The sequence below is a fragment of the Poecilia mexicana genome, unplaced genomic scaffold (genome assembly GCF_051168715.1).
Source record: "Poecilia mexicana isolate PSO_F unplaced genomic scaffold, ASM5116871v1 scaffold_7, whole genome shotgun sequence".
NCBI classification, from domain to species: domain Eukaryota; kingdom Metazoa; phylum Chordata; class Actinopteri; order Cyprinodontiformes; family Poeciliidae; genus Poecilia; species Poecilia mexicana.
The window spans coordinates 19,354,623-19,379,711 of NW_028263376.1; the positions used below are offsets into that span (position 1 = coordinate 19,354,623).

Here is a 25,089-nt window from a genome sequence, read left to right on the forward strand (position 1 = left end):
AGTCAGACATACATCCTGAAACTAACAACTTCACCGATTGGGCCGAAAACACAACCATCTTAAAGCATACGCAATGTTGAATCCTAATTTATTATATTTTGCTGTTTTCAGATTTGCCTCCTCTTCAGTTTCCCAACAATAGTCGTGTCAATACATCTAGTTCACAAAGAGGAGATCTTACTAAACTACAAATGTTTTTTTTTTTTATTTTGCAAATAGAGGAAAGGTATGATGAATTACAAATTGTTTCTAAGTAATCTGCAGTTAGTGTAGAATAATTGAGTCTATGTTTGACTAGTCTATAAATTGCTTTTTAAAAATGTTTTTAAGGCTAAAAAGTATTGTTTGGGCTTCTTATTCTGGTTTCTACAAATAAAATACAGTTTCCATCCATTTTAAACTGTGCTTAAAGACTCGTTGTTCTAGGTAAAATTATTAGGTCCATGTTTGATCTTTTTAAACAGAGGTTCATTGAATGTAGGCCATATTTCTTAGAAACTCTTAAAAAGCTCTTTGTAATCTGTTCTGAGCAGATATACACAAATGCCAGAGGATATGCTGCTCATAAAAATGTCATTTTTAAATTCATTTTTCCCTCTGTTTTTAAGTCATTAAAACCTTTTATATAGATTAGTGCTTATTTAACACGCTGAACAAAAAATATTATTGGTACATTGGCTCCAGCCAGACTACCATAACACACAACTGAGCAGTGTTGGTTAATTTTGGTGTACGTAATGGGGGGGAAAAAATCGTTTCCATTTGAAATTTAAACATCTATATTTCCAATGTTATTATCAAACTGGTCAACCTTTAAAAGACAAAACATTGCCAGATATTAAATAATTTAATTTAAGACCTTGAAGATAAGCATTTTGAAGAGGTGCTTACATTATTTCCACTAATTATTTTTTTACTAATGATGTAAGTTTTCATCCAAGTATGTGTTCTCCAATGAAGCACGCAAAAGGTTTTGCTAACGGACAAAATGAAAACACGTAAATCTTGCAAGATCAACACAACTTCTTAGTTACATTACTACAGCCATGTTCACATTCAGTATCTTATTTTTTTTAAGGAGAGGAGGAGATATGTCATGAAATATAGGCAGATAATTAATACTGTACAATATTAGAAAATCTTATAATGGTGATAATATTGGTAAATAGAACAATGTTGATATCAAGTGTGAAAGGCCTGTGACTTCCTCTCAGCTGCCACGAGACTCTGGCCAACTGACTCATTGTTACATTAGCATGTAAAATTTGAGTATATTACACTTGGAATATATTAGCTAACAGTAACTGTCCTCTAAGCAGTCCTTTGCTATGTGAATATTGCATATGGTTGTGAGGCAACAACACCGCAAACGGGTTCAGAAGCTAGAGGAAGTTCTTCAGAGTCCAACCTGCACTAGGAACAGGTTGAGAAGGGTCTCAGGTTTTGACTCTGCCACTCCACCGGTGTTATCCTGGCACTCTGTGTGTTATTGAATGCCAGAATAACACCTATAGCCTAAAGTGTCCAGACCCTTCATCGTCTCAGAACAAAATGTGTCCACTGCTTTGGCCCTGTAGTCTGAAAGGTTTTTAATGACCTCAGTGATCTCTGCAATGGTCTCTTGACGTATTTGCATAAATTTAGTAATTTCAGAAGTGACTGCTGTGTATTTGACATATTCTTGACGGTAAGAGAAGATTACTGGTTCTCAGATTAACTAGTTATTGATTTATTGGTTGCTGGTTTCAACTCTATAAGTAAGATTTCTTTTTATCCTTGGTCCGTTGGTTGTTCTTTCTGCTTGACCTCTTCTTCCTCACATGGCCTCAGTTTGCCCTTTCTCTAATGCCACTCTCCATCTTTCTGCCTCTCCTCATCTCACCTTTGTAATCACAGGCTCTCGTTTTCCTCTCTGATCACTCATCTGACATCTTTCCTCTACCCGCTCTCCCTTTTGCAGCAGCCCGTCGGACCAGCACGGCGCCTCCAAGCCCCCGCTGAGCTCCTCGGCCATGACATCACGCATCCTGCTGCGGCAACAGCTAATGCGGGAGCAGCTCCAGGAGCAGGAGCGGCGGGAGCAGCAAAGACAACAGTCCTCCCACTACCCACAAACCACAGCGACCCAGACCCCCGCTATCAATGTCAGTGTCCCTGTCAGTGTACCAGCTGGAGCTCAGGTGCCAATGGAGGTCCTTAAGGTAAGCAGCCATGGCTGCAGGGGAGGAGATGGAGTGTGGCGGCATGTTTAATTAACAGGCTTGGTTCTGTATAAAGTTTCCACCTCTGGAAGTTGTATGCGTCACTGCTCCAGTCTGAAGGGTTCAGCTGTATTAATAGATGTTGGTGACTCGAGCGTAGACAGTCAGACAGTTGTGGTTTTACTACAAACGACTGAAAAAAAAAACGAAGAAAAAAAAAGAATGGGCAGGAGTGAGTGAAGTGTGTTAAAATGCGTATATGGGGATTATCTTTCCTGAGAGAATTCCTCTTTAATGCACGCTGTGCTTCCAGCCATTTGGATTTAGCCATCTTTAATCCTATTTGCTCAGCTACGTTCACATCTTTTCGTAGCTTTGATTCCCTGGCAGTCTAAAGGGACAGAAGGTGGTTCAGGTTTTCTGTCTGGTTGGCTTTTGCTTAAACATTTTAACCAAGACTTTAGGTAAGTTTTATTCTTTATCTAATTGTTTTTTTTGTTTTTTTTGCTTTTGTTAAACATACTTCAAAAATGTGTTGAGCTGTGTTGCGTAAATGTAAGCCCATCCAAAGATCTCTGTATTTTATACTTTTTGCTCCTTTATAAATGTTACTGTTATACTTTTTCTTGCTGTTCTGTGTTTAAATTTTTCTTGATATGAAAAACCTGTGTGTGACGGTGTTTTTGAAATGTTTTGGACACAAACCTAAGCTCTGACTCCTCGCGGTTTTAGTAAGTGTGCCGTGTTGGAAAATACTTTCTTCCACGTCTTTATGAAAGCGCTAGGTTTTATATTGGCTACTTTTAGTTTACATTTTCCTTTTGTTTTAGGTGTTTCATCTATTTAAGCAAACCATTAAGCTTTGAATATATATGCAAGAAGCCTTTTAGTAAATGTGTGCAGTAGCATAACCTCACATGACATTATTTCTTCATTCCTTTGAAAAATACTTTTGAGGCTTGTTTTGAACCTTCCTTAGCAGACTTCTCAAATAGTTTATAAGGGATTTTTGTTTTTCATGTGTTGGTAAAAATATCAGTAATTTCCAAAAATCCAAAACTTGGGATAATCGCAATTTTGCAACTAGAACCGAGTTGTGTTGAATAAAGTGCATACATTTTTATTAAGGTGGCTTCAAATGATTTTTACTGCCATACAATAATTTCACACAAAAATTCAGCTGCAGCTCTCGAACAATAAGCCTTAACCTTCCTCCTCACTGTGCATGTTATTGCCTTCACTGTGGATGTGGTAAAGTTAAGGCGAGTCACTATCTTCTTGTAGCCATTTTCTGTTTTCGTGTTTTTTGTTTTTTTTTCCATTTTGAAAAGTTTGTTACGCCACAATTAAACCTCGATGTAGCAAGAAGTCACAGATTTATTTATTGGGCGCGTTGAGTTTATACAACACTGTTGCTTTTCTTTGCCTGATTTTCTTTTTAAATACACGTACTAAGTTAAAGGCCACTTCCAGTTTATGGTGACAGACTTTACTTATCTAGCCCTCTAATGGGAAAATTAAAAAAAAGATGTTTAATGTTTAATCTTTGTGGTCTAAAATGTCCTTTAAAGCATAGAAACAAAATGTTAGTTGCTGAAAAATGCTGCAACAACTGGAAAAAAATGTGTGGTTTTGTGCTTAGACACATTTTCATCACATTAGGTGTGCGAGGCATGGGTCAGCACAGGACACAAATTCAGTCCATTGAAATCATTACCTTCTTCATGTAGCATAAACATGACCTACTCACCATAATCTGAAGCTCTTTGAGAGATGCAGGACGCCCCCACCCTGAACCCCCACCTTGTGTTCCATACGTAAAATTTGAGTAATTTCTCTGTGTTTGCCAGAGCTTACAGACATTCTTCTTTGACTGTGGTCTTCAAAATGAAAAGCCCGTTCAAGCTTGGCGCTGTTGAGCTGGGTTAACCTGCTCCCGTCTGTAGGTAGATTAGTGGAGTCCACACAGAGCTCAGGGGTACCAGGCAGAGCTGCTGGACCTCAGAAAGTGCAAACATTAAGCTCAGATGAGTTTATCTAAAGACTGATTGGACCCTTAATTAACCAACTGACCTCTGACCTCTTGGGGGAATAAGCATGGGATCAGTTTAGGGATCAAGATAAAGGCGAGCACAGCCTTACCACACACTGAACGCTAATTCAGTGAAGAATGCTTGTAATTAGCGTCCACTGCCTTAATTCCTCCATATTTAAGAGAAAAAAAACACACTTCTTTGAAATTTGCGTAGGCTGACTACCTACAAGGGTTAAAAGTTATGTGTTTATTTTTAAGGGATTTATGCCACTGTGAAAAGAACAATGTACTCTTCTCCTCTCGATGCTTTTGGATCACATAATAACTGATTCATAACAAGCGCATAGTTCATAACTAGTGGTACACTGATCAGAATATTTTGTGGTCGACTTGCAGTCTTGAGTTTTTGTAAACCTGCCGTTACTGATTTTGGCTAATAAATATAAATATTAAGAATCGTTTGAATCTCCCGACCGCTCTAGGGACGATGGATGGATGAATCGTTTTAGCATGTATTAGCAATTAGCATGATTAGTGTGGCCTAAAGGTTTTGGAGATCATAAAGAAGTTTTTCATTAAATTTGGGATGGGTGTTCTTTTAGGCAGTAGCTGTTTTTTACTTGGATGCAGGTCAGTGCAGTCTCTATTTTAGTTGTTGAATTATGAAGACTGATCTTAACTATGGCAACTGTTCGTCTTTTGTGATGACCTTTTGACTGTTTCATGCTCTGCTGGAGTAATTTTGGTAGACTGGCCACCAAAAACCACTCATCCATGTTTTCTCAATTTCTAGATAATAGCTCTCACTGTGCCTTACTGCTCCCCCAAAGGCTTTAAAATAGATTTGTTACCTGAAACTGTTGCTATATTTATGGCTAATATTCTGTATTTTAAATGAAAAATTCTTGAAAGAGTTTAGAAAAAAAAAGTATGCTATCTGAGCATAGTGCAAGAAGGCATAAACTCTGAAATTAGACTTGCCACAGAGGCCCTTGAAGGGCAAGAAAATGTATTTATCAGTACTTGATATCTGTAATTTTGTTGTTCCCATATATTATTTGAAAGGGGGTTTCCTTGGGTATCCAAGTAAAAAACATACAAATCATTGTTTGTCATTCTGAGTTCACCATGCACCCATTTTTTTTCTCCAATACAGCCTGACGCTCTGTGCTCTCTTTTGCGGAGTTTCTGACTTTTAAGGGGTCAGGTTGCCGTTGCCCTCCGGCCCGTTGTTGTCTTAAAAACGAGTGAGGGGATAAATAGTTGCCTTGTTTGCCGCAGCTTCAGATGCTGCAAGTCAGAATTTGTTGTTGCAGTTTGAAATCTTGCAACCTGAGGCGGGTACACTGAGGCGGGTACACTGTGTGAAGTTGAGCAGAGAAATGTTTAATTCAGTTCTTCTCTGGCTGGACGCACGATCCAGCTGCACTCGCTACAGACCTAAAACTGATGGCTTCATGTACAACCAAGACAGTGACCTTGGAAAACTCAATTCTGTTAAGAGTTTCTCAACACACTATGAAAATAATCTCTTCATGACAAACAGAAAATTTGTTACACCCGACCTTACGTTGTTGCAACAAAAGCAGCATTGAGAAGACCAGGACTTTAAAGCCTGTGGTCTGTGGCCCTGAGGCTTCAGTGAAGTCCCTTGAAGCTCTGAGGTCATCTTATTATGTCTGATAATTTAGGAACTCCCTCAGGACAAAATAAGCTCAAAGGCCTCAATTGTTTATTTTAAAGAAACTAAATCAGGTGGATAAGAAATATAGCAAAAAAATAAGTGGGAGCATTGGTCAGAATATTTATTTATTTTTAATTATAATGTAATTTTAAAGATTAAGGAAGACTAGTTTTTACACGCAGCGTCGTATCTGTAAAAAGTCATTGCTAAAATATTCATACACTTTAATTTTTTTCCCATTTTGCAACTTAGCAAAATTTCACTATATTTTATTCTGATTTTACCTTCAGTGGTGCATGAGAGTGAAATCTGAAAAGATGTGGCGTTCAGTATTCATCCCACCACAGTCAGCACTTTGTGGGACTGTTGTTTCTCGTCATTCTTCTTTGAAAATGGCTCGAGTTGCATTAGATTGCCATATTAAGATATTTTGAACTAAACCAGCACATTGTTGCTCAGTGTACATTTATGCTTGTTGTCCAGCTGGAAGCTGAACCTTCACCTCATGCTCAAATCATTTGCAAACTTCTCCACATAATTACCTGACTTCTGTGTTCCTTTGTCGTTTGTGATGGTTTGTGATCATTAATGTTTCTGACAACCATCAGAGGCCTTAACCGAACACTTGTATTTATAACCAGACTAATTACATACAAGTAGATTATTTACAAATTAGGGAACTTCTGAATGCAGATTGGTGGCCTTAGATTTTATTTAGGGATCAAAATAAGATGCTGATTATTTATGTGTTTTTCATGATTATTTTCTGCCTCATTTTCTTGCACTTTACAAGGCAATGCACTACTTTTGGCCATCCCAGATTGTTGATTTTACTTGATAATGTTTGCATAAGCTTTACACATTTAACTCTTCTCTAAAAATGGGTTTATACGGTTGTGCTTATTTGCTAAATTGGGGCAGCAGTATTTTGTGTCTGTTGCATTTAATGGTCCTAATGCCTCCTTTGTTTCTTCTTTTGCAACAAGAAAATCTAGGATTTGGATTTAGTGAGTACGTAAGAATAAAATGTAGTTGTAATGAGCTCCAGTGGTGGCATGTCTTGGACTTATTTTTGTTGCTTTTTTTTTTAGACATGTAAAAAAAAAAAAGACATGGAAATTATCCCTGTTGTCAGTAAATCTTTGTCTCGGTGTTCAAGAAGCCCTGTGCAGATGCAAGTTTAGAGCTAACTTTTTAAAGAGAGAAGGTTTGAAACGTGACATGACACATTCAATGCCGTTGATATTTTCTTTAAGAGAAGTAAACGTATAAATACAAAATTGTCCTTCTGTCTGTAACTATAGTCCAGGTCAGTTTTTTTTCAGCTGGCAGAAAATGAACTGTTCCATAAATTACAGACAATGTCTTCCTAAGAATCACAGATAAAAACCCGATGCATTATTTGTAACACAGATTTATGTGACAGATTTTTTTTTTTTTTTTTTTTGTATTTCACAAATATATCAGTAGGAACTTTGTGAGGCAAGATGTGAAGATAAAAACATGTTTTAATCTGGTGTAGGGATGGAAACATGTTATGACATAATAACATTTAACATAATATTTTTGTCTGTGCCAGCCACTATTAATGGCATATCCTGTAAAACCATGTAAAATGATTAATTCATCTTTCAATGCAGTTGCATAATTACACTGATTAAAATGGAAAACAAAAAAACCAACCTTTAATTTTGACTCATTCAGTGAAGAAAACCAGCATAATGTGTGGCACAATTATTGCTATCCTTAACAACCTCTTAAAAGTAAATACACCTGAGGATTTTTTTCTCTCCATGCTGTTCATCTAACACTGTACTTTATAATGATGTGAGGGTTTAAACTGCTATAGGTTTGGCATATAAATGAGACATAATGTAATTCTTTTTCATTAAGGTTTTACCTGTGCAGTGCCCATTGATAACATTAGAGCATCTTATTTGTTGATTTCTAGTGACATAGGCAGAGTAGGCTATGTACATTTGTGCTTTTCCTGACAAATTTAATATTTATTTGCACCTAAAATATCATCGAATAAAGTTAAATTTAAATAAAGTAGTAGTTTAGGTTTCTCAAAACTCATCATAAAATATGGGAAAAACACTGAAAGGACTCCAATTGTGGAAAAAAAAGAGCCATGTATTTGATTTTTAATTTATTGGATTGAAGAAAATAAACTCTTGAGGACTTAATAAAAGTAAAAAAAAAAACATCCAATAACGGAGAAAATAATAATCTTGGCAGTGTAGCAAAACACTAATATAAAGTGACATAATGATGAGAGCTAACAGAAGACTTCTTGTTCAATCCAATGGGTAATAAATCATATTATTTGTCCCAGAGTAACACTGCTGTGCCTCATACGTCTCTGACAAACGGTAACCGTGCCCCCCATAGTGGCGTCAGCCCAGTGGTCTTGTGATGAGAATACCTGCAGGATAAACTGTATGTTAACGTGGCTCACATGAGTGTCTCCTGCAGAACAATGATGCTGTATCTGTGCATGGACAAGCACCTCTGAATGAGCTTGTGTTCCAAGGTACTTGGTAATTTCTAAATCACATGACCAACATTTCTCTGATAACTTTTTCTAACCGAGTATTCATAGTTGCTTAGTTGACTCTTCATGATTAACTTTTGTTTCACTCTGCTCAATTGTTTTGCCTTTGATTCGACATTTACACAGTTCATCAGCCATAGTGATACCCAGTTTGTGGTTTTGCCGCCTTTAAGGGGGAAAAAAACTGCCATCAACCTTTTGCTAAAACTTGCAATGAATATTTTACATTACAAAGAGGTTGTTTTTAAAGATTTTCATTAATTGAGATACATTTTGAGCATGAATGGTTTGCTTACAGTCGGGCAAGAACAATTAGATTTAAGTCCAGTCTTTCCCTTGGCCACTCTAAAACATACAAATTTTTTTTTAGCCATTCATAGATACAATTGCTGGCCTACTTTGGGTCATTGACCTGCTGCATACTTCCAGTGTGTTTGAGTTTAAGTTCACACACTGAGGCCCAGATATTATCCTGCAGGAATTTCTGACTGAGAGCAAAATTCTTGGTTCCATCAATTGCTTCAAATGTCTGAAGCTGAACAGCAGCTCATACCGTCACACTATCACTGCCATGTTTGACTGTTGATATGTTGTTCTGTCTTTGACAATCTTGGTTAGTTTCGCACCAAAATGTTCAGTTTTTATCTCCACAGTTCACATAATATATTTCCAGTAGTTTTTAGAGTAATAAAGGTGAAGCAGTTAGATAAGCTAGTTCTGTCCTAGGATCCAGTCCAGATACTGAGATACAGAAGCACTCTGGCTGCGATTACTTCACTGTTGGACAGCGTCCCCCCCATCCCCCATATATGAAGCTGTTGCTAAACTGAAAAGCTTCTTCATTGGCATACTTATGTGTCCTGGGTGCACAATGAAGCATTATTATAGTTTCTTCCTTTCAGCAGTTGTTAGATTAAAACCAGTAACACCATGACTCCCAACAAACTCAAGAAGTATCTACATTCCTGCTGTTATTTGCACATCCCATTTGATTTTCATACATATTGCTTTATTTCTTGTAAATCCTGTTGCTGCTTTCCATATTTATACACACATTGTACATTTTTTTAAATACACATTTTTTTTAGGTTCTGAATATACTATTTTTAATAGCTGTACAGAAAGACTCATCCTATGTTTTAAATGTACCAATTTACTATCTAAGGACAAATATTTTTTTACTGCTGTACCTGTAAAACAAAAGTGCTAACAACTTGTTGCTGGTACATCTGATTTTCCAATAAAGGACCTTACTAGATTGTATTGTTTTTCTTTTCTTTTTTTTTTGGACTGTTGTAAAACAGGTCTTTGTGTTTTGTTCAGCAGTAGTTCTTCTCATTCTGTTGTAGCTCTCTGTATTCGATAAAAAACAATTCTGTGTGTTCATGACGATGTGGACTCTTAGTTTTTCTCTACACATAACTGTTTTGCATATAAACCAAAAGTTTCACTTTTGTCTCATATGACCAGAGCATTTTCTTCCAAATGTTTACTGTTTCTCCCCATATTTTTACCACAAACCAACGCGATATTTGGACGCTCATCTTATTTGTTGCATTCAGTGACGGCCGCCTTCTTGCAAATCTTCCACAAATGCCAGATTTCTGAAGCACACAACACATGGTTGTCGTGTTTATAGATTTTGAGCTTTGGATTTCTGCAGCTCCTCCATAGTTTCTTTGGTCTGCTTCTCTGATTAATGCTTCCCTTGCCCAGCCATTCAGATTGACTGGATGAACTTGTTTTGGTAGGTGTGAAGTTGTGTTGTTTGCATGATTGATCAAACTGACATCTGCTTAAGCACTTGTTTTATACTCTAACTCTGATTTAAAAGTTTTCCTGTTAACACAAGAGTTTGATTGAAAACTATCTTTTATTCATAGGATTTGCATGTGTCATTGTTTGCTTCAGTTCATGTACTGTTTGAGTACCAAAGAATTTTTTTCAAATGCAGTGGAAATATCAGAAACTAGCCGACTGTTTATTCTGGACCTGTGGTGTTTAATGTGATAAAAATAGACAGGTTCTTGTTCATTTCAATAAACTCATTTAGAGAAGCAAAGTGCCGACTTAAGACAATGAAGAAGACTTTAATCTTTGTGCTGCGCTAAACTGGGAACACATACCAGGCATCCACATGGGTTAAAAAGTGGATGGGGCAAAGACACAGCCCTGGGCAAGGTTCAGTTAAAGAAGTGGCTTTCTCAAACAAAGACCCTAACTGTTGGCAGCGTATCCTGACATCAAGTGACACGCCATAAAGAAATAAATACAGCTTTTACATAAAACAACACAAATTTGAAAAGGATCATTGTGTTCACTGAGATTCCCAGACATGCATAGCTAATTAGTTTTCTTGCCTTTGAAAAGCTGAGCTGGATGTGTGTCTTCTCACTCCAGCAGGCACAGCAGAGGAGGCAGCTGCTGCAGCGCATCTTGGCAGGAAAAAAAAAAAAAAATCACGCTTGTATTTTTAATTTTTGCTTAAATTTATCGGTTCAAAGGAGGAAATATGCTTGAGATGCTTGGATACCAACCTTATGAGGTATGTCTTTTATATAGAAAAAAACTAAACAGGATATTTAATTAATCAGAATTTGGTCCACTTCACTGTCTCGACTCCAGTTGTAATATATTTAACAGTGCAGGGGTATTGTTTAAAACATTTTTTTTGGTTGTTGATTTTTGTAAAGATGTTGAGAGATTTTTTTTTTTTGTTTTTTTGGCGAATATTCAAGCCAAACGGAGGAAAGTTTAAATTTAGACCTCCAAATGTGAGATGGATTACAGCGACTCCGCTCCATTTAACACGCTTTACAGTCTGACAAACACTCTGAAGTTTGTGTATGTATGTAGGTGTGTGTGTGTGTGTGTGTGGGTGTTGTGTTGGTCTGCCTGCCTGCAGATATACATTTCTGACTCATTAATGCTGGCGGATTAATGAGCCTCAGATATCAAACTGAACTGCAACTTATGTGCAGAGCTGGATGGCAACACTCGACACCATCTTAAATTAAGTTGTAAACATATTGAATCATTTTTTTGATTATATTGGTCCTTTTTTTGAAAAGTAATTTAATTTGACAAACTAAAACTTTGTAGCAACTAGAGGGGCAAAGATATGTCCAGATTTTAGAAAATTTTAAGGAAAACGGAAAGAAAATAATCTTCACTGTTGGAGTAAAGGGTGTACAAATCACAAACTTTGGTTTAAATAATATTACTACAGTAGAATACTGTATTTGACTCAAGGTTTGATTCATATTTTACGGGGTTGGTTCTGAAGGTAAAAAACATTTAAAATGCTCCTTTACACACATAGAATAATAGCCTCAATGTTTTAAAGAATTACAGTTCAATGTTGAAAAGGGGAGCAACTATTAATCAAGCTTATAAGACCAGATGATACACAGTTTAATGGGAATGAGATGAAACCAGAAAGATTTTAACAATATTTTCAGGAAAACTTAATGACACCAGAAGTGTCTCTGTGTGTCTTATCGGTTAGCGCATGTCAGTTGTCGCATATTGGACATGCCGGGCTGAACTGGACCAAGACGGAGCTGACTACTGGACATCAGACATGAACAGTCAGATCAGAAACCACCAGCCAGATGCTCTGGGCGTGGATTGATGCTTCGCACCTAAGAATCCCTTTCATTTGTTTGCTTAGATGAATTTGACACAAAGGACGGTCGTTTGAAGAATCTGTTATCAGTTCTAAGGTAGTTTTCATCCCAAAATTCATTAAACATGTTCTTTTCAAAATACGATAGACTTCATTTCTTTTCAAGCTCAGTTCAGATTTCTTTTGTTTTTGCTTTTACTTATTTTGTAATTGAGTTTGTCGCCCAGCACAACAAAAAGTCTTTTTTTGACACCTCTGTCAACACGGCGGTCTCACTCAGGAAATACGCTTCCAAATGAAAGCCTCAAATTCTCGTAAGCTGTAGTTACATTTTTAATTTAGCCACTCATTTTAACATCTGAAGCTCATAATAGTAGTTTAAGCTTTCACCATAGTCAAAGGGGGACATGGATAGCGATTTATCAGACAAGTTTGAGAAATATTTTTGCAACAACTCGGATGTTTAAGTAAAACTGTTCCTTTGTTGACCTTCTCCTACCTATTAGGCGTCACCCTAATCTCAGAGTATTATGTTTTCTGCTTTCGATCAACAGGTTCAGACTCATTTGGAAAACCCAACCAAGTACCACATCCAGCGCTCGCAGCAGCAGCAAGTGAAGCGGTACCTGGGAAAGCTTGGCTCCCAGGCGTTGAGCTTGCCCTGCCCCAACCAGTCCTCTGACCACGGGGGCATGCCGCCAGGGCCGGGCAACAGCGCCCCCAACAGCCCTATGGCCTTACTGACCCTCAACTCTAACTGCGAGAAAGAGGTGTGAGCGGTCTCGTTGTAAACGCCTTGTGCTTTCACATTTTGCGTTAATAAAGCTAATTGACTCTCGGCTTTTGTGTCTTGATTGCAGATGGATGATGTCATTGACGACATTATTAGTCTGGAGTCCAGTTACAGTGATGAGATCCTCGGCTTGATGGACCCCGGACTGCAGATGGCAAACACGGTGTGTGAGTTTTCTGGCGTTACTGTTGGCACAGAACTGTCTGTGAAAGGTCACAACATATAAGAGACTGAGAATAAATGATCTGCATGCTAATGGAAATAGCCTGACATTTTTGAGCTTACATCTTCAAGCGACGTCCATGTGGTTCTGCACATTTATTTACTTTTCTCACTAATAAACAGTAAAGCATGTGGTAATTAATGAGTTCAGTAAGTGCTTGGTGCCGTATTGGCGGATCACAGAGTGATGCCATTTGCCTGACTGCAATAAAAACCCTAACATCAAATCTGACATTTACCCACCGCAGCGTCATTCTGATGACTGTAGTTTGATAATCCTCTATAATAAAGATGGATGTATTCTCTCCGTCGCTCCCCCAGATCCCTGTACCTGCTAACCTCATGGACATGTACGGTAATCAGGGCATGCCTCAGCAGGGCCTGCCCGTCAGTAACTCCTGCCCTGCCAACCTTTCTAACATCAAAAGGGAATACTCAGGTGAGCAGGAAGCAGAGCAGATCTCACACAGAGGGTGGCTATGGATTTAAATTTACGATTGCATCAATTCTTTAACAATATTACCTGCCTGGGGGTTGGGATGATGAATATACAGGCTTTTTTGCACTGATTGTGTATTTTTCTTGTTATCTGCTACGTAGTGTCTCAATCCCCGGCCATCATGCACATGCTGGACAAGACTGGATCCTGTGGAAAATTTGACACCTATCAAAGGCCAGAGGGATTCCCTGTGGGTACGTCTCAGTCTCAGTATTTATCTCCAAACTACACAACACCAGTGCCGTTTCTTTCAAATCACATGTAAAGCATTTATTGCACCATTAATTTGAACTAACCAAAGCACCTTTTCCCAGAAGCTGAGGTAAGAGCCCTCGCAAAAGAAAGGCAGAAGAAAGACAACCATAATTTGAGTAAGTTCCAATCGCAGCATCCTATTTTGTTTGCCAAAATTAACGTTTGACAAACTGTTTTGCTTGACGCACTATCCAAATAACTTAAAAATCCCTTTCAATGATGTCTTTATTTCTTATTCATTTTGATCATGTTCATTTCTACATCGAAAATCTAGAACTATAAAATGGTAAAAACACAAACAGAACACAGCTGAAACTTGAGAGGGATGACCTCATATGCAAACACCAAGCTATGGCATCGATGCAAAAACTGAGCATGCCAGATAAAAGTAGCAATGGTGAAGTATTGAGTGTTTTTTTGTTTTGTTTTGTTTTTTAATGAGCAAATATTGATTTGTCCAGTGAGAAGCTGGAAGTAAGGAAACATTTCTGAACAGCCTGCAGAGCTAAAGAATTTGGGGTTTGGGATTCAAATCTCTGGATTACAGCGTCAAGGATTGGGAATCTACCACACTACATACTGCCCCACTTTCTCCGTCATATAGCTGTGATACTCAAAAATATGAGTCACTGTACCTAATAATAAGTATATAGAGAAGGACAATTTATAGAGTTGTTGTTTATAGAAGTTTACAGATTAATGCGTAGTCGTTATCGGATGTGTTGTACTGACAGCAGCCTTAGACGAGTTTTTCTTCCAGAAGGAATGTGCTCTTTGATCGTCTGACTGCTGACTTATTGCTCTTATCATTAATAGTATGAACTATGTAATTTCTTTCTCTTACAACTTTGTTTTTTTTCCTGTCCTTTGAATCCAATGTTTGAGTTGTTTCATACTCTAATAAGAAATCTGCCCTGTCTTCTGTCACTATTTTCACTCATTTTTCTTGCGTTTAGGAGCTATGAGGGAAGTAAAAAGTGCCCACTGCATCTTTTTTGAGTTGCCAATAAGTGACCATACATCCTTATGACAAAATTTAGTTTAGAACGCATTTTAATTTTAGAGAATACTACATTTTTTTTGCTAGCGTTTCATATCTCCGGTTAACTACACAAAGTCAACATCCTTATACTACATCATGTATTTCTTATTTTTAAAATAATGTAGAGCCATTTGGGATTTTTTTTTTCATATTGAAGGGTTTTAAGTTTCTGGCTCTGAAATAGTACAGTTGCTCTTTAATAAATCTTGGAGCTATGTTTGTTTACTTCCTCGCTTGTTTTGCAGTTGAACGAAGACGACGGTTTAACATCAATGATCGTATCAAGGAGTTGGGGACTTTGATTCCAAAATCCAATGACCCGTAAGTTTCCCATTGCTTGGATTTTGCTTCAGAAAGCTTGAAAAAAATAAACTGATTCATGCTTTCTTTGGATTGTCGTATTCTCATATCTGAAGATTATAACAGTATGTGGTTTCTGTAACTGATTGTGAAGATATATCTTCCTAACACTGTAAACATAAAAGGAATAGAAAAGTTAAACCTGTTCTAGAATGAATATATATATATATATATATATATATATATATATATATATATATATATATATATATACTTCTCAAAAAATAAAGGGAACATTTCACTTTAATTTTGTGTGTGGCTCCAAATCCAGGCCTCCATTGGTTAATAAATTTGATTTCCATTGATGATTTTTATGTGATTTTGTTGTCAGCACATTCAACTTTGTACAGAATAAAGTATTCAATGAGAATATTTCATTCATTCAGATCTAGGATGTGTTATTTGAGTGTTCCCTTTATTTTTTGAGCAGTGTATATATATATATAAAATCTGTATTCCTTTAATATTATTTTTTATTGCAAAGTCCCCTCTCTATGCTGCTATCTCTGCAAACAGAAACTCAAGGAAACGTTGTTTGAGGAAACCCACAAGGGGGATTTTGCTCCAGAAAACGCTGTAACATCTGAGGCAATGCTCTTGATTTGTGTAACTGATGAATTCTTGTATTAGCTGCAGCTGAACTTTAAAACTACACGTTGGTGTATTTGATAACCCATGTTCTGCTTGAAGGCTAAATGTGACCATAAGTGAATCAGTAAGGGTTGCTGCACAGTCTGTGGTTCACCCTGAATATTACATTTGCTAGTTGTTTGAAAGCCCTACTTTTTATTCTGATAAACCCACTCCCCTCAGACATTACCATTATATATCTATATATAATTCATTTTCTCTGACATTATTCTTTTTTTAATTTAATCCTCACATCGTATCGTTTTAGCCTGTGATGTTGCAGCTCTGAAGCACTCCTTGCTAGTCTTGCTCTTATAGCATTTTAGAGGTTTTCAATCTGAAACACTGCAATCACATGTTGTTAAATACCAAACTTTTCTCATTTTTTGTCTTAAAGCAACTCTTAATGTTGAGAATGTCAAGCAAAGGCATAATGGCATCTTTGTGATTTTTAGAGACATGCGCTGGAACAAAGGCACCATCCTGAAGGCATCAGTGGATTACATCCGAAAGCTGCAGCGAGAACAGCAGAGGGCCAAGGAGCTGGAGAACCGCCAGAAAAAACTTGAGCACGCCAACCGACATTTGATGCTCAGAATACAGGTAAATATATCAAGAGAACGGAGTAATGCCCATTATGGCATATTATGTGTAAACCTGTACTGTGCCTTTCAAAAGGATTCAGCAACTCTTTCATATTTTATCAGTTTACAAACACAAACTTTAAGGTATTCTATTTGAATCGATTATGACAGACCAACAGAAAATGGTGCATATTGTGAAGTGAAAAAAATCGAATAAAAAACTTCCATCTTTTTTTAAATGAAATCTGACAAAAAGCATCAAGTATTAGACTTGCAGCTGTAATACAATGATATAGAAAATATATTTTCGCTACAATTTATGTGCTTGAAAACAAATGCATGCAACACATATCTGATTTTTATTTAAAGAAATATTTGTAAACTTTGCCTGTCTTGGTCTGTCACTTAAAATACTAAGAAAATACATTCAAGTTTGTAGTTGTAAGTATAGAAATGTAACAGTGAGAATGTAAATGTCTCTCTAAAGGACCTCATCTCTGCTAACCTGTTTGACAGATGGATATTGCCTGACGCATAAAAGACACACAAACCTTAAAGTCACTCTCTTGTACCTTGCAGGAGCTGGAGATGCAGGCTCGGGCTCACGGTCTGGCCATCACGTCCTCGGCACTCTGCTCTGCCGAAGCTGGGGTGCGGCCCATTAAGCAGGAGTCCGCTCTGGAGGACTGTCAACAAGACCTGTACACGCTCCACCCTCACCACCAACACCACCCCGCCGGCACTCCGGAGCAACCCAGCACGCTGGAGCTGACCAAAGGCCACTCCAACTTCCCGGAGGGCCACTACGGCAGCGTTCACGGCAAAGCAGGATCCAAACTCAATGACATCCTCATGGAAGACAACTTATCACCCGTCAGAGGTGGGGACCCTTTGCTCTCTTCCGTCTCCCCAGACACTTCAAAGGACAGCAGTCGCAAGAGCAGCGTCAGCATGGATGAGAATGAAGAAGGCTGTTAGCGCACCCTAGTGGTAGACACTTTTTCTGTATCTTTAATCCCTCCATCTTTCCAGAAAACAAGAGGCTAACACAGGTGCAGTTATTCTTTGTTTTGTGGGGGGGGGAGGGTTACCTTTCTTTTCATTTTTATGTTTACATGTCGTATCGCCTCCATTTCATTCTTTTTTTTCCCCCTATTGTTTGTCTTTCTAAGCTTTCAACCATGACTACAAGGACTGATTTCAAAGTATTTTCTTTAATCAATGCTTTGGTGACAATGAGTTACAAAAATTAGATGTTTTTATATTTAAAAATTATACATTTATCTTTCGATAGAGATTAGATTGTGTGTTTTGTTTTGTTTTTTCTATTGATTCCAAAGAATCTAGGGAAACTATAAATCACAGTCAGAGGTGTAGATATTTGTGGTGAGGTAAACACTCCTTTGAAAATCAGTAGCAATAATAGAAGGAAGGATATTTATTACTATAGTGCTTTACACTCCTTGTGTCTTAGATTGAACTTGAATGTGCCAATGCCTTATTAAAAAGTTTGTACATTATCGTTGTATTGCTATGCACACATTAGCTGATTCTGTCGGTCTTCCAGGTGAAATTACTTGCATGATAAATATTAAACGTTTGTTAATTTTATCCTATTTATGACTCTTTCTAGACATAATTGTATCTAAACATTCCCCTGAAAAGTGTCGTATTTATTAGAAAAGGACAGAGAGAAGCTGAAATCACTCTTAAAATAAGTATCTCCCCAAAATTTCCGTCAAGATTTTTAAAATACACAAATTCAACACTTTTACTTAGCATTATGAGGAAACATCAAACTACAAAGAGAGGCTAAAGTTTCAGCACAATGCCTTTTAACTACAAAGTGCTCTTTAGGCTGCAATAGATAAATTACCAATATATTATTCACTGCCAAAACCATAAAAGTTAGTTTCAAAAATTGTCTTGAAATATGAGACTGAGTTTATATAAGCAGTAATAAGACACGGGATTGTTGGAGATCTTAGCACACAGTAATGAAACACTGCAGAGGTGTTGCTCTCTATCCTCAGATTTTTTTATATTAGTCATATTTGTACCACTTCAGTAGCATTTTACATTCAGGGCGGGGGTTTTTTTGTTTGTTTTGTTTTTTTTATCAGTATGTGAAATTTTTAATGCTGAGAATAAGGAGACTGATTTTGTCTGAAATGCATGAAATTGTCCAAACACTGAATTAACCTCTGTGAACTGAACTGTAGTTTGTTGGGCTTTTGTGCAGAAACGTACAATGTTTTACTTGAGAGTCGAGTAACCGAAGTACACATGTGCTGTATATTTCTGCAGTTTGCAAAAGTTGTTGCTGAATAACCATGTGCCATTACTGATATCTCTGACGCAGCACAGTCTCCGTTTTGTCAAACTATGCAATGTTTGAAGTTGTGCCTGTGACGCATCATGTCTTGAAGTTGTCATTTATGAAGTAGCCTTTGACAGTAATAATTCAATTTCCATTTCATTTAAGTGCCTTCTGTTACCTTGGTAATATATGAGGAATCATGCAATATTTTGAGAATGATTATGCTGGTATTTGGTGCTTTATAGACTAAAGAAATAAGGTTTAAAATCCCTTCCAAAAGTGACAGGAAATGACTTTTGGTCAGTGTGAGAAAACAAACTGCATCTCTTAAACTCAAGAACCACAAGAAATAATTTGCTAAACACTTCAAAGTGTTCAGTATTTAATGAAACCTATAACATCTTAGTAAATTAGTAAGTCCGTCTTATATATAAACACCTTTTGCAAGTAGAAATCACAAAGTACTTCACAAAGAGTGAGTAGTGAAACATGTTTAAATTCAAACATGATTAAAAAGACAAAGATGTAATTAAATGAGCATATATGACAGACTGTAATGTATTTTTACAGTAAGTACTTTGCTTAGCTCTTGGATGCAGAATTTTTTTTTTTTAATTTAGGGTCACAAACTGTCAAGCTTTACTTTTACCTCTGAAAAAATAGCTGGCTTGTACCTGTGAGCTAGACCAATGGCGCCAAAGGAAGTATGACTCGCAAAGATTAATGTTTACAACAACTAGCCTCCAAAAGCTAAATTTAGACAACGGTGTAAACAAGATGAAAATGTTAAAGGGTAAAGTGGGAAAAGATGGCTGAAAAGCTACGTTTAAAATGGAGCTCCAAAAGTTATAAATTTAACGACCAATCAAAGCATGCAGACATATGTAGAAGCCAAATTTTCAGCAGTTTTCTTGGCTAAATAAAGACAGGAAGTGGCCAACCTGAAATAGCCTTAAAAAATATGTCCGCTAACAAAAGGTTTTGGAGGGACACGAGAAACAGAGGAATTCATTTGCAGATTAGAAACGGAAACCACCAGTGTCTCAAGCTAATGCACAAGATGGATTTATTTAAATAAAAAGGTTCATTGTGGGAATTTTGACGAATAGCTTATGGGATGCAATCATGGCCACTTTACTTTGACTACCACTTTACCACTTTGCTACCACTAACAGGTGAACATTTCTGGATTTCGGAAAGAACTCTTTGAAAACTCCTTGAGCCCAAAGACCTGTAGGTTGGAAAATATGAACCTTCTTAGTTTGAGTCTGTCCACCAATTTGAATTGTGACCAAATACCTTTCAAATTAAAGACCATTTACACTAACCTGATTTATAGTGTCCTTTTTACTCCCAATTATCAAATGTTAGCATTTAGTTAAAGATAGTGTAGGCTGGTTTTAGTATTTGCTTGAAAAAAAAAAAAACGGCAACATAATTGAACCACTGTTTGTTGTTGTCTTTAAATACAGCGTACATATGTATTTATTACTGAACACTTTTAAGCTTCAGATATTGCTGTTGTGCTGTGTGTTCTTAGAATAACACTGAACATTTAAAATCTTTCTGACTGTAGCATGAATGTAGTTGAGTAATTGTGCCAACAATGAAAGATGCAGTATATTTGTACAAACTATAGGTTTTGAGCTGCTGATGGTGTCTTTCATAACCTTTTGCCAGAAACAGGAGCTGTAATGCTAGTCTGTAAAATATAGTTTTGGTAAAAATTGTTTAAGCAGTATGAAAGACATGGTTCCAAGAATAACATTTTTTTAATATATATATTTTGTCGCATTTTGTCATGCGTCACACAGTGTTACAATCTACTGAGTACACTCTGTACCAACTCATTGAAAGCCAGTAAAAAAGCTTGTATGTGACCATTGAGTCACTGCAGATGGACCCTTATGATTGTAAGATTTAGGGTAATAAGAATAACACGCAACCTTTCAATCAAGAGCAAGTAGCTCCTGGTTTAAAGGTTGGGTGTTGCACTTCGATATTTTGTGGTGTGTTTTAAATCCACTAATGAAGAACCATTTTATCTTGGTACTTGAGTGTCTGAACAAGTTTATTCCTGTGGTTCATAAAGTGTTCTACTACTGTTTTCATTGTCACAGTTATTAAGAGATAAGTGTTGCAATACTTACTGCGCCCACTGATTTGTTAACTCACACTCATTGGTACTTGATGTTAAACTACTCTGTTAGAAATATTAAAAGATTTATTTGGACTTTTTGACCGTGTGTGTTTTCTCTGCAATTTTAAAAATATTGCACATCTAATAATTTAAATAAAAAAAAATGTCGTTCCTTACGGAGATTTACACAGCTGCTAAATTATACTATTCCTAAGCTATTACATTTATAGGCTGTAAACATGGATGCTGTTCAAACTTTGTTAAAAATCACTTGGAATAAAGTTATAGATCTTTAAGCATATTCTGTAGAGATGCATTTTCTAATTTTATGAATGCATTTTAACTTGAGTAATAAAATCTATTCCTGGACTTGCCATGATGTTACCATCATGTCCCAATTTTTTATGGACCATATTTTGAATATGTAAAGACACAGAATATGGTTTTACAGTTAGCACTGCTGATTTTGTTTGTTTTATTAATATTAGTTTATTTGGTTACTAGCAAAGGTAGAAAGTTCTTCTGTCCACTTCTGAAAGGCTTGATATATGACATCGTCTTCTATCATGTCATGGAAGATTTCTGTAAAATTAATAAAATTAAAAATTTTTTTATTATTCTATTACTGACACTGGTAATTAAAGATACCAACACATCAAATACTGGCCAAAAAAATGTATTACTTCACCTGCTCTTCCAAGCCCTGTTGGTAGAGGCATCCTCAGGGAGCCGGCCGAGTGCCTCAGACGCTCCCTGAAAGATTTCTGCACCAGGACCAGGGAGCATTCCTGGTGCCACACAGGTAGCTCCATACCCAGCATGCACTGAATAATGCGGCTCTTCTCCTGTGTTGTCAGAAGCCCCTTTTGATGAGCCACATACACCATGAAGGACATATCGATGCTGACTGCCTCCCCGTGAAGCAGCGCTGGCAAAACCCTCTGGGTGGTCAGAAAAGATGGAAACTCGTTAGCTGCACTTATAACAAGATGGATTGTTTGCAAATGCATTACTGCCAATGTTCACTGATATTATACATATTTTAAAATGTGTAATACTTGTTTTTATGTTTTCTTGTTTTTTTTTTTTTGTTATGTTTTATGACAAATTGTATAAACATATTCTTCACTTTGTGTTCCAGAAGTTTCCCCTGCTGATGAACATGCTTTTTGTTAGTTTGTGTATTGGCACAGTAAAATACATTGAAAACTGTTCCTTTACCATTTCTAGCTCAGGGCTGATAATGTGCCCAAAATCCACCAGCCGATCCAGATCATCCTCCCACAAATTTGGAGCCAGCTCCTCCAGCATTGTTTCTGTGGCGATGCGCATGGATGCTGCAGCAACGTCTTCCTGTGCGGAGCCACCGCCGGTCTCGGAGGGCTGCAGCTTGGCATGCAGCATTTTTCTGCCGTTCACCTCGAGCAGCTCAAATAGGCCACGGTGCTTCATCAGGGCCATCTGAAATCATTACATCAATACGCTCACTATCGAAGCTGAATATTAAATAAAATCAGGTATGAAACTAATTTGTGACGTACAACTTGGTCCAAACAGACGTGTTTAAATAATATATTCTGCACTGCCACATGCATCCTTGTAAGAAGTTAATATAAAGAATATTTTCTAATGAATGGTGAACCATCTATTTTTATTTTTATTTTGTGAACATAATTCACAAGGAAAGAAAACAAAAGTAGTAAAAGTTGCAACAAATTAATTAATTTGGCATACTGTAAAAATTATTTTAATTAGTGGAGCATTAAATGTTAAAACGAAATGATTTTTTATTAATTCTACTAATAGAAATTATATGTAATATTAAAAATATATATTAGCATCAAGTATTAATTTAATATAGTATAAAATCTTATTAAAGATTTATTTTAAATCATTCTATAATTTAAAACGTTTGCTGCTAAGTGGTGCCATTTTTAGTGCTGCGGTCTTGCAGCAAGATGGCGTTTCTGGTTTGTTTAGGATTTACAAGATGGTTGAATCATATCAACAAGGCTAAAATGTGTTTAACTGAGTGATTTGACAACCGAGTTAGTTTGTGTGCTTCACAGAAATCCCACAATTATTGTTCCACATGCAAGAACGTTCATCAATCCATGCTCATGGACAGACAAGCACCTTTAGCATCTCTGCAAGTCCATTGGAGATCTGCCGTAGAGGCAGAGTTTGGAAGAATGAGCTGTCTAAAAATGTCGCCACTGGTGGAACGTAGCTTCCCAGCTTGTTTTTCCCCCCACCAAAGTTGACCCCCGTTTTTGCCCCGACGCTGGCGTCAATGTACGACAGCAGAGTCGTCGGCACCCTAACATACGGCGTCCTTCGTCGGTAGAGCGACGCTGCCAGACCAACCACGTCCAAACAGACTCCGCCTCCGAGCGCGATGATTGGCTCCGAACGTCTGTCAATCCCAAACTGGTGAACTTCCTCCAGGATCTTGGTCACTAACTCCATGTTCTTATTCTCCTCAGTGGTGGGCAGAGGAAGGATCTTGTAAATGACTCCCTTGGCATCAAAGTATTGAGAAACCTTAGAGCCGTACAATTCATGTACAGTTTTATCAATCACAACAAATCGTTTCACAGGTTCTGAGTTACTCGTGGTGCCTTTAAGTTCTTGGTCTTCTGTGTGTCCACGGAGCAAAGTGTCATTCCTGGGATCCAGCAGGTCTTTACACTGAATGACTCTGTAGGTGAAAACAACGGGGCTCACCACCGTCCAGGAAACTCCTTGATCTGATTTGTTCTCATATCTGAATGTCATTCACACCAAAGCAACAAAAGGAAGAATTGATTTAGTGTTTGGCATTATGTTACAATCAAAACTACATTGTTGTATTTACTATTAATTTAAGTTGTTTCATGCAAGTGTGATACAGAAAAAACAGTGGTAGTGGAACTGTACTTGAAAGGATTTTTAAGGGTCATATTATTGCTTCAAATACTTTGTCTCTGAATCCTAAATGTAGGTTTAATGCACAGATGTTTGGGGTTGCTGGATGTTTCATTTTTCAGTTTTTATTTGAATTTGGTTCTTAATCAATTCAGTTTCTGCTCAGTTCTTGTACCTGGCAATATTTTATGCAATGTCTGCTTGGAAATGAATAAAGCGATCATGTAAAAGACAAGGTAAGCATCAGGCCTAAAACAAATTTACTCTAGATTAATAGTATCTGAAAGTCATATCTCTGGGGAAAAAAGACAAAGGATCCAACAAAGTCCCAACACAAGATAGCTATTTTTTGTCATTGTGTGGTAATGTGTTTTTCTTTAGGGATTCAACCTAAAAAATAATAATAATGATTCAAAAAAACTTTTTTTTATTAAGTGTCTGTGGATCCAACTGAAAATTGAATAATTTTCTCTTTTCAGTTGATTTAATATTATTTTATCCTTTCCGTTTAGTTAGAGTTAAGATGTCCAAAGAAAAACTTCCAAAGATCTCTGCAGAAAGTCTCAAGAAATTTTGATCAAAACTACTTAAGGTTTTTAGTGAAGTCTGGTGATTTGGAAACAAAATATGAACGACGAATGTTGGCTCAAAACATTTTGTAGCACTGTAAAAATTGTTCAAAACTGAGGTTTATATGGGGAGCTGCTAAATCTGGGGTTTTGTAACCAAAATATGCATCATTTTCAACAGTCTCACTTGAATTAAAATAAAGTCTTGCATCGTTAACATGGAAACTGCTCTCTTCTGGCAGTGCTGTAGATGTTTAACATGGTGCAGCAGCTTAAAATAGAAAGGCATTTCCACTCACTCTGTCCATGGACTTGACTACCTTAGACATGAGGGTCTGCGTACAGTGAGCTTGGACATAAACTAAATGTAACACAGACATACTTTATGAAGGAAAGATGATCATATGAAGGGGCAGTGTTTTTATTTTCTAAGAATGCCCAGATCAACACCAGCCTTCTTGTAAGCTGAATGTCAGTTTCCACCGTAGGTAAAGTTTTTACACCGATCATTTTCGTTCACCACATACTTACATTTTAGCATCTGAAAGTTTTCCCTCCTTGTCTTGGCACTGTGCAGCGTGTCGAGTCCACGTTCCATTCACTTGGACCAGATTGAACTCTGTTCGATCTGAACATTTGGTGTTGCTTGAATTCATGTCTCCA

At 37.1% G+C, this 25,089-nt stretch overlaps 2 protein-coding genes across 3 annotated transcripts in view; one reads left to right on the plus strand and one right to left on the minus strand.

Moving 5' to 3' along the window:
* Window positions 1–21,043, plus strand: part of mitfb (melanocyte inducing transcription factor b) — a 31,959-nt gene extending 10,916 nt beyond the window's left edge. The window contains exons 2-10 of one of the 2 annotated variants that reach the window (XM_014987884.2): window positions 1,961–2,201; window positions 12,660–12,875; window positions 12,966–13,061; window positions 13,442–13,559; window positions 13,721–13,813; window positions 13,934–13,990; window positions 15,162–15,237; window positions 16,362–16,509; window positions 17,070–21,043. In XM_014987884.2, the coding sequence (XP_014843370.2) occupies window positions 1,961–2,201; window positions 12,660–12,875; window positions 12,966–13,061; window positions 13,442–13,559; window positions 13,721–13,813; window positions 13,934–13,990; window positions 15,162–15,237; window positions 16,362–16,509; window positions 17,070–17,468 (1,444 nt within the window). In that variant the 3' untranslated portion in view covers window positions 17,469–21,043. The remainder of the gene's footprint in view (window positions 1–1,960; window positions 2,202–12,659; window positions 12,876–12,965; window positions 13,062–13,441; window positions 13,560–13,720; window positions 13,814–13,933; window positions 13,991–15,161; window positions 15,238–16,361; window positions 16,510–17,069) is intronic. The other variant, XM_014987885.2, reaches the window with a different exon arrangement.
* Window positions 21,044–21,393: 350 nt separating this feature from the next.
* LOC106918279 (uncharacterized) lies at window positions 21,394–25,089 on the minus strand. The gene is made up of 5 exons (XM_014987887.2): window positions 24,958–25,089; window positions 23,087–23,717; window positions 22,172–22,411; window positions 21,639–21,891; window positions 21,394–21,532 (listed from the first exon to the last, which is right to left on the minus strand). The coding sequence occupies exons 1-5, from the start codon at window positions 25,080–25,082 to the stop codon at window positions 21,435–21,437; spliced, it is 1,347 nt and encodes a 448-aa protein (XP_014843373.1). The 5' UTR covers window positions 25,083–25,089; the 3' UTR covers window positions 21,394–21,434.